The 10,033-nt window shown below is 33.0% G+C and overlaps 1 protein-coding gene across 1 annotated transcript; it reads left to right on the plus strand.

Moving 5' to 3' along the window:
* The first annotated feature begins 227 nt into the window (after nucleotides 1-227).
* LOC105061428 (proline-rich receptor-like protein kinase PERK15) lies at nucleotides 228-5,162 on the plus strand. Its single transcript, XM_010945472.4, has 9 exons — nucleotides 228-394; nucleotides 538-1,004; nucleotides 2,090-2,626; nucleotides 2,767-2,853; nucleotides 2,938-3,008; nucleotides 3,512-3,588; nucleotides 3,689-3,836; nucleotides 3,969-4,130; nucleotides 4,596-5,162. The coding sequence occupies exons 2-9, from the start codon at nucleotides 617-619 to the stop codon at nucleotides 4,884-4,886; spliced, it is 1,761 nt and encodes a 586-aa protein (XP_010943774.2). The 5' UTR covers nucleotides 228-394; nucleotides 538-616; the 3' UTR covers nucleotides 4,887-5,162.
* The last annotated feature ends 4,871 nt before the right edge of the window (nucleotides 5,163-10,033 follow it).

The raw sequence follows: 10,033 nt of genomic DNA on the forward strand, positions 1-10,033 counted from the left end.
AATTATATATTATTTAAATCAAATAGCCAAGCTATTTGAATTGGGTAGTCACGTAGAAAAAGGCCAACTACCAGTCAAGAATAGGTAAGATGTAACTAATATTAGAAGTAATGAGAGGTTTGATAGAGGACATGATCCTTGTCCCTCGCCTGAATTTTATTTCTTTCTCTTTTAATATATATTTTTTTGCTTTTCCCCTCTTGCTTCCGATTTTTTGGATGCTTTGATGGCATCAAATAAAAATAGCAAAATTTAGATATCACCTTATGGAATGAAGAGGTGGTTTTGGGGAAGGACGAAACCAATGCTTAATGTTCATCTCTCTTCTCGCCCTTTTCCAAGAACTCTTCTCCACATCTTCTCTTTTAATTAATAAATTAAAAAAAAAGTTAAGGTACTCTCTTTCTCTCAGATGCATACATTTATTTACTTTTTGCTAGTTATACTTCAATTGAGATTACCATTTTGGTTTTAATTAGATTTTGTAATACTTATCCATTTGTTTGACAGTATTTTGGATTGTTGGATTCCTCATAGGTTTTTCCGATCTATTGCATTGCCAACACAATCAATTGCAGAAGGATATAGTCATTTAAATTGAGACTATTATTAGATAATGTCTTCAAACTCCACTTCAAGCAATTCATCGTCTTCCAGATCATCATCCTCAAAAGATGCACCTTTTTTGCCCCAAAGAGATGCTTCATCATATCTTAAAAAATCCTCGCCATCTTCAAATTTAAAGAGCTTTGAAATGATAAGCCAGTCATTCAGAGATCACTCTTTTTCTATACATGCTACACCGCCACCCCACAAAAACTCGAACAAGAAATCAACCAAATCCAAAGATCCACTTTCTTCAAATGTACCCATATTTATTGGGGTTGGGATAGGAGTTGTTTTGTTCTTTATTCTTATGACAATTACATGCATTTGCTGCTCCAAGAAAAAGAAAAAGCCTCACAATCCAATGCAATGTTATGCAGATACCTCAGGGTTCCAAGGTATGTTTAGCTAATTTTTTTTAGTGCTATTATACTAAGCAATAATTGTATGTATCATGTAGAATTTGTTATTCTAATACAAAAAAATATTTTTATTAACTAGAATCACCAATGAAGCTTCACAACCAATGAAAAAAATATATATCCAATTTTTATCAATAACTACAAGAACAATTTAGTAAGGAAAAGTTTGAAGTTTGGAAGGAAAAACCTTCAACTTCTATAAAATTCTGAAAATGATCTTAAAAACCAAAATAGTTGAATATATATTCTTTATATATTTAGAATCATAAACAACAGATCAAGGTCTAACAAAAATAATAATAATAGAACAATAGATAATATGAGTAACAAAGATTGCTAGATACTCACAAACTTATTGGATTTAATTGAATAACTTGATATAAATTATGAAAATTACAAACCTTAGTTCATAAATTATTTAATTAGTTCAAAAATTTTTAATGAGTCATTTGGCATACAAAAAATTGATAAATATTTTGGATAACTACATGATTATTTAAGAAATTCTATAATTGCTTCTATTGATTAATAAATTATAGTAGTAGTGAGATCATATTTTTTGGTGCTTATACAACTATAGTTGTATTGGTATCATATCTAATTATGCTTTGACCATTTGTAGAGATCTCCATACTCTTAAAAATCGTAAACAACATTCTCTTAGAAAAATGATGTATTATCTCCCATTAACATATTAGTCAATATAAACAAACTTTTCTAATTAAATTAATTTAATATGCTTGGTTCTTTCTAATTGTGCCAATTTTGTGTCTATATTGCATGCATGATCTCTAATAAAAGTATAATTGGGTTGCTCTTAATTATTCTTATACTTTATATATATGAACAAATGCACATCAACTATGATCATTAAGTTACTATCTAAGACTTGATGGTATATCCATTAAAGACTTTTTTTTTCAAATAATGCATACTTTGTCGAATTATATAAATTTGCCAATGTCTCTTAGTATAGTTCTTTACTCAAGATTGTCTCTTAACAGCAATGGCCTAATAAAGTTATTTTTTTCAACTTGAATCATATTTTTTTGCTAATATAGGTGACTACTATAATAGTGGACCACAACAAAAATGGCAGAATGAACACCAAAAGATGGATAACGTCGTCAAGCTTCCACCACCTCCAAGCTCACATAGTCCGCTTGGAGGTGGATGGCATCCCTCAACACCTCCCTCAATGATAAGTAGTGGTGATATGAGCTCTAACTACTCAAGTCTCCATGATCCTCCATTACCATCCCTCTCTCCAACTTTAGGCCTCGAGTTCAACAAGAGTACCTTCACCCTTGAGGAACTTGTTGCTTGCACCAATGGCTTCTCACAAGCTAATCTCTTAGGGCAAGGTGGTTTTGGTTATGTGCACAAAGGAGTATTACCTAATGGAAAGGAGGTCGCGGTGAAGCAGCTTAAGTCAGGGAGTGGGCAAGGGGAGAGAGAGTTTCAAGCAGAGGTTGATATTATTAGCCGGGTCCACCATCGCCACCTAGTGTCCCTTGTTGGATATTGTATAGCTGGATCTCAAAGGATGTTGGTATATGATTTCGTACCGAACAAGACTCTTGAGTACCACCTCCATGGTTAGCTTTTTCTTCATTTCCACTGGTCATCATAAGAGTTTGCTTAACATGTCATGGTACTTAAAATTCGTGTTATCATATGTTAAATCTCATAGAGAATGGTTTGTATAATTTACTTAATCATTTCAAATCTATTGCAGAAAAGGGTCTTCTAGTGATGGAATGGTCTACAAGGCTTAAAATTGCATTAGGATCAGCCAAAGGCCTTGCTTACTTGCATGAAGATTGTAATCTTTTATTTAATGTGTTTTCTTTACTTCCTTCTTAACCATTGATATATAGCTAACTATTTGATTTATCTCAACATGTAGGCCACCCACGTATTATTCACCGTGATATCAAATCTTCCAACATTCTTTTGGATTATAAGTTTGAAGCCATGGTAAGACAACTCATTCAGAATGATATTTAGGCTGTAAGTTAAATTTCTATGTATTTGCTTATTTAGTCATTTGGAGAGGTTGCTGTATGATCACAAAATCTTATATTTATATTCAAGTTTATATTATAAAATTTATGTAAAAAATAAAATAATGTGAAAAATTTCTTTTAATAGAATATCAAGAATAATTTAAAAGTTCTTTCCCTCTTTCGACCCTTCTTTAAGAAAAAAAATAGTTGTAAGGGATTACTAACCCACTAAGTTTCTAATCTCGAGTATAATCCTATAATTGGTGTTTCAATTCACATCTACTTATAGCTTGCTCTTTCATGAGTGAATTAGGTAACTAAAACACAATATATCTTGCTACTTAGTTGAAGGGATTAAAATATCTCATCTAGCAAACGCATGGTAGCATATAGATTTATATTAGGTTATCTAAATATGATGATCGATCTAAGTTATTCTATATGAAAGATTCTTTTATGCAATAACTTGTCCAGGTTGCAGATTTTGGATTAGCCAAGCTATCATCAGATAATCATACACATGTTTCAACACGTGTCATGGGAACTTTTGGGTAAGCAAATGCTCAATGGAGTGACATGTTTCACTATTGTTTTAAATTCAAATATAATCTCTATATTTTGAGATGTTTTTATTTTATCTCCAATGTCTAGGTATCTGGCTCCTGAGTATGCATCAAGTGGCAAGCTAACAGAAAAATCTGATGTCTTCTCCTATGGTGTGATGCTTTTAGAGTTGATAACTGGACGAAGACCTGTTGATAATAATCACACATTCATGGATGATAGCTTGGTTGATTGGGTAAATATACTAGTTATATATTGTTAAATCATGTTTAATTATTTAAATATATTCTTTTAGCAAATTAATTATATCATAGTAAGTTATGTATTTATTATATATAATTTTTATTGCTTTATTAAATTCAAGCAGGCAAGGCCTATTCTATCGCGTGCATTAGCTGATGGTGACTACGATCAATTAGCTGATCCACGTTTGGATGGCAACTATGATCCAATGGAAATGGCACGTATGATAGCAAGTGCTGCAGCTAGTGTTCGTCATTCTGCGAAAAAACGTCCTAAAATGAGTCAGGTATAAAAAATATAATATAATCATGATATTTTTTGAACTATCAACAACTTGTCATGCTTAGAAATCATTGTTGGTTAAAAGTTGTGGTAATTTATTCTTCGATAATTGAATGTCCATATATTTAACAACTTATACAGGATTCACGTATAGATTTGTTCGTGCAAATATGTGGATTATCAAACATACAATTAATATTTTTATTGACCATTAGATTTTAATTTTAAGTTGTGCAAATATAATTCAGTTTACATCTCTTCAGTCATTTTCTGTCTCCAAAATCATTTTCTTTGATTCACACCTCCTTAGGTTTGAATTCTTTAAGAATTTTGATAAAACTTTCGGTCTTTTAGTTTCATACTTTCCCCTTTCCAAATTGTCTTGAATGTCGAACTTGAATAGTAATTTATCTTATAAATTATCATTAAAATTTAGATGCTATAATTATTAAAGATGTTTTATGAGCAGATTGTACGAGCATTGGAAGGGGATGTATCTCTTGAAGACTTGAATGAGGGAATGAGGCCCGGGCAAAGCATGCTCTTTAGCTCCAGCTCGGATTATGATTCAGGCTCATACAATGCAAAAATGAAGCGAATTAGGAAAATGACACTTCCAAGTCTTGAATATAGTGATGAATATAGTGGAATCATGGATGAATATGGACACCACTATTCTATATCGAGTAGTGATGGGATATTTTCTGATCAATTGAATCCAATTGGAAACCAAAAGCATAGGACTTATCCGCCACTCTAAGAAAGCATTTGTCTAACGCATCCCTCCATTGGAGTGAACAATGAAGTGAGCTTAATACTCCATGGTCATTTGTGAATCATGATCCACTTGACGCATATAGAGTGTGTGTTCTAAAAATTTTCAAAATATGAAGGAAGGCATAGCTACAGCTTAGACTATATGTTCTTTCAAGTTAAAAGAAAAGCTTGGGGTATTTAAAAAAAAAGAAAGTTCTAGGGTTGCATGTTTTTTCATTGTTCATGTCTAGGAAAGAATATGTAAATAGATAAATTTGGATTGAAGGTTTATTTGATATTTTCTATGATGTTTTCCATACCTTCTCTTCATCTCTTTGTATGAAATCTCTTAAATTGATGAACAAACATATTTAGACATGAAGGCCATGGACTTAAATTCCTTTTTTTTTTGGTTGGGGGGTGTGGACTAGAAAAAGAAGTAAATTAAACAAATTTGTACAAGACTTCCATCGACATGATAACAACAGTGCAAGGCAAACCAGAGTATTAACATAGCTCCCCAAGGCTAGCTTGGAATAGAATGACCATCTGCACCCATGCCTTGAGGTTTGGCTGAAAAGCTAACTCTGTATACAAACTGGGAGCATTGAGCAGGGAGTGAGATTTAGCATGCCACACTAAACATCCCATTCCAAAATGTTGGTAGCAGTAATCTAAAAACAAATCAAACAGAATGTTAGCCCAGCTAATAGCTAGTAACATTGAAACCGGGAGCATCTGAAATCTTTTGGAGGCAAAGGCAAATCATAAGCTCAACACTACAAATGATTTCTCAAAGTTTCATCAGATGCTGATCAAGAAAGAAATGCCTGCATTTCATGGTAAGCTATAGGGAGTCAGAATTCTATTCTCGTACTAATGAACATGTAAATGACAAGGTAGAAGCTTCACTATGAATGAGTTTGTTTTTCTTATTATCAGATATTTTGTTCTTCATTTGTTCTTTATCTGTATTTTTGCTAAACAAATGGAAGTCCTAGAGAGTGATCTAAAATGATCCTAGCCCTTAGATTTGTGATGCTCATACATAATCATAGCTATCCATTGTACTTAATGGTGCCTGTAAAAGGGGAGACCTCATTTAGCCAAATCGACAAAAAAGTGTAGTTCTCTAGGGCAATATAACCTTCGATTCTCTCAAAAACTCTTGTATGCCCTTCCTTTCCTAGCTTTCTAAGTGTTAGAGCTTATCGTGCTAGCTTAGAAGGCTGATTTAGGGACAAGTATGGGCAAACAAAGTTGTTAAGTGTCACATCATTTGCTTTAGGAATAGCAAGCCTGTGAAATGAGGCCCACCAAACTGTTTAAGCCTATTGATAACTTTCCAAAAATGTCTAGCTTCCTCTAGTCTATACCAATTATAAAAAAATTATGGAAACACCTCTTAAAGTTTAGCTCTTTTATACTTAGACCTTAAAAGAAAAAAAATTACAAATGCCCCACAAAACTTTCTAAATATTGCAAATAGTCTCAGCCGTCAATCTCCATTAAATTGCATTATGATGTGAGGATCAACTAAGAGGTTAACTTTATGAAATGCCATAAGCATCCTTCCCAGAATTTCATAATTTTGGCATGAAGTGGAGTGGAGGGAAAGAAGAGTCATGTAGCATACACCTGACTATCATTCTCTCTTCTTCTTGGTCGTACTCTATTCTCCATCCTTTATAGATACAAATAGCAAAGAAGAAGGAGGGGGGAAGGACTCCAATCGTTCAAAAAAAAGAGAGATCACATAAAAGTAGAAAGGAGAGCATAGATCGAAGGGAGAGAAGAGAACTTGGACTGTAATGACTTCGACTGATAGCAATCATGCCTCCACCCAACATTCTGGCCAAAACCTCAATGGTGTTCTGTGACTGTGGGTTGAGGGCATCCCTGAGGACCTCATGGACTGCTACTAATCCTGGATGAAGGTTCTTTAGCTGCTCGATTTTTGAGGTACAGGCCTCCTCATTCCTCTTAAATTTTCTGTCACTCATAGCCCATCCATTTTTTCAATTTCTTAATATAGGAAAGAAGAAGAGGATGTGGATTTTTCAAAGCTATGATCTCCCATCATCACCATGTTCAAGATACATCATAAACAAACTAATCTAAAAAAAAGAATCTAGAGGCTGAGCTTTATGTCGACAAAGGGCATAAGAAATGGAGTGGAGTACTGGAGAGGAGGATGTGAAGCAATTAGCACTAAAGTGGAGTGCTGAAGAGAAGTATGTGAAGTAGTTCAGTCCAAACGTACAGCCAGCAGGGGAGGCAAAAATATAATATTTTAAAATTTTTGAGGTCCATATGTTCATTAAGATAACCTTTAGGATCTTAATGTATGTACTAAAATTTTTTGGAGTGTTTATGTAACCAATTTTATTGCGAAATGAATATGCATATTTACTTGTTAGTGCCTTAAATGTCCTGATATACTTCAACAGACACCACATAATTGAATAATTTGTCAATGCAATAGGAGAAATGTTACAGATCCATAAATATCACTTCTTCCTAAAGTCCATATAATTACCTATACATATCTATACACATCCACATATAACCATACACATTAAGGCACCGAACAAAAATTGTCAATAATCTATACAATCACCTATACATATAAACATCCACACATAACCATACATATTAAGCCACCGAATAAGAATTGTTAATAATCCATATAATCGCTTATATATATAAACATCTATATAACCATACACATCAAGCTATCGAACAAGAATTGTCAATAATCCATACAATCACTTATACATATAAACATCCACACAAACATACATATTAAGGCACTGAATAAAAATTGCTAATAATTTATACAATTACTTGTATACATCCATACATAGGAGACCTAATCATCTGCATAATCCAAACAATTATCATTTTCACCATGCACAACATACGGTCGGCTATATAAATATATCATTTACATTTCAAACATATTTTTAATTAAGAAGTAAGCAAAAGCAATATATTAGTTAACATGTTCATAACAATATAAAAGAATGTTTTATATCATTCCACATGCTCAAAGTAACATCAAAAGCTCATACATGTATCGATAAATAAACAATGAAAAGCTGCATGTTGGTCATGTATTCCCCCACATAATGAATTGTATATATGTATCAACACATAAAGAACTCCAAAATCAAAAAATACTATACAAAAAAAAAAAGGACAGAAATTGATGTCAAGGTCTCCAAGGGCATCATTAGGCTCGGGCTACGGAAGAAGCTGCTGCTGTTGCTACTGTCCGAAAATACAAACATTAAATATCTACTTTGTGTGAATTTGAAAAGTGCTTTTACAAAAAAAATTTTAGTTTTCTTTTGATGTTCTTCGTTACCTTTCTTGAACTTTTCTTTTTCCTTGATGTACCAGTAGATGTAGTGCTTTTTTGTTTAGGTGCAGGTATCCACTTCTTAGGAGCTTCTTTTGTCGGAGATTTATTCTTCTTTAGACCTTTGCATGTCCTAGCATTGTACCCCCACTACATGCAGTTATTATGTATACACCTAAGACTGCCTCCAATCTTTCTTACCTTATGAGAATCTTGCACCTTATCCTCCTTCCTTCTTCTTAACTTCTTTGGCCTGCTAAGAGGTCTTCTATGTACAGGTGCATCTAGTGGCTCATAAGAAGAAGGCTCCTATAACTGCATACTAGGTACAGGATTGATAACTGGCTCGTATGCTATTATGAATTCTCTTTAGCGTACCAATGATCTACATATTGTTTAACTTCTTTCTTAGAGAACATGATCACTGTTGCTATATGATAGCATGGTATACCAGTCAACTCAAATTTTCTGCACTCACATGTTCTTTTCTCAAGATCAATAGTATAGGTACAATCATAATGGTCCCCCTCAAAGCTGCTTCCTCCACCCCAACTTTGCTAACTCAACTTTCTTTTGAATTTTAGGACATATAGGACCGCTTTACTTCAATACAGTTTGCCTCTTTTCCTGGAACATCTGCATCAGAAGCTATTGCCCAGAAGGTTAGCAACTCAAAATGGGGGGGGGGGGGGGATGAATGGGGTTCTTTAAAAATTTTAACTAAATTTAAAATTTAGACAAGTATATGCTTCAATTTAGATTAACTCAAGTGATTGTGAGATGTATGTAATGAGCAGCAGCGAAATTAAGATTTGAGAGATGTAAAATAAGCATTAAAACAATATAAAGTAAGTAAGAATATAACGCATAAGAAAGGAAACAAGATAAGGCATGATACAAATATAAAATAATTTATAGTTGTTCGGTACAATTCCGCACCTACGTCCACTCCTCAAGAGTCTCTTAAAAATTTTACTATAATCTTTTTGATTACAGTGTGTTTGTTTTACTCAGACTCGCAAATAAATTTAGTAGGTCATTCGAGATCATCAACTAAAATTTTACATCAATTATTTTTTAGACTTACAATCAATCCAGTTAGTTTTACGAGCTCACCAATCAAAATCTAATAAATCCAATTTTGAACTTGGACGAGCCTTTATCCCAAGTTTCTTTCTTCTAAAGAAATTTATAAAAAAATAAATATAATAAACATAAATTTTAGTATAAAAGAAAAATAAAAATAAACTCTTTTAGTTATGAAGAAAATCGATGAAGAGTTGCTCTTTTGATGCTTGCCTTCTCTTCTTTGATGCTTGAGAGGATGTAAAAAATATTTGAAAAATTTATTTTTTAAAAGCTCTCAAATCTGTGCACTAATTCCTCTTATTTCTTTTCTTTCCAATGGTATTCAATATTCCTCACTCAAAATGAAAGTTTCCCTCTTCAATCATCTTAATTACTCATTTTAAATATTTTTCTAACTTTTAATAGGTTTGGAAGAGGCTTGAGAGTGAGTTTTGATCGTTGGAAAGCTTGGAGTAGCTGTTAAATCTAAAAACTAACCATTGAAAAAGAATAAAAAACTAGTCGTTATTACTATCCCTATGAATGGAGTCAACTCCATTTGCAGACACGTCAACTCGGTTTGCAGGCAAGTCGGCTCGAATTAAAATTGAGCTAGCTCAAGCAGAAATCTTGAAAATATAATTTTTTATCTTCTCTAAGAGAGACAATACGGATTAATATTAAGTCAACTCGAATCTGTGCTAGACTTCTTTCTGAAA

The sequence above is a fragment of the Elaeis guineensis genome, chromosome 2, assembly GCF_000442705.2.
Source record: "Elaeis guineensis isolate ETL-2024a chromosome 2, EG11, whole genome shotgun sequence".
Taxonomy (NCBI): Eukaryota; Viridiplantae; Streptophyta; class Magnoliopsida; order Arecales; family Arecaceae; genus Elaeis; species Elaeis guineensis.

What these genes read in the sequence shown, in the direction of transcription:
- LOC105061428 (XM_010945472.4), top strand. Translation starts at nt 617, where the DNA reads ATGTCTTCAAACTCCACTTCAAGCAATTCATCGTCTTCCAGATCATCA. An exon ending in TCTTGAGTACCACCTCCATG is followed by an intron (nt 2,627 to 2,766) that starts GTTAGCTTTTTC and finishes AATCTATTGCAG; the next exon opens with AAAAGGGTCTTCTAGTGATG. An exon ending in AACGTCCTAAAATGAGTCAG is followed by an intron (nt 4,131 to 4,595) that starts GTATAAAAAATA and finishes TTTTATGAGCAG; the next exon opens with ATTGTACGAGCATTGGAAGG.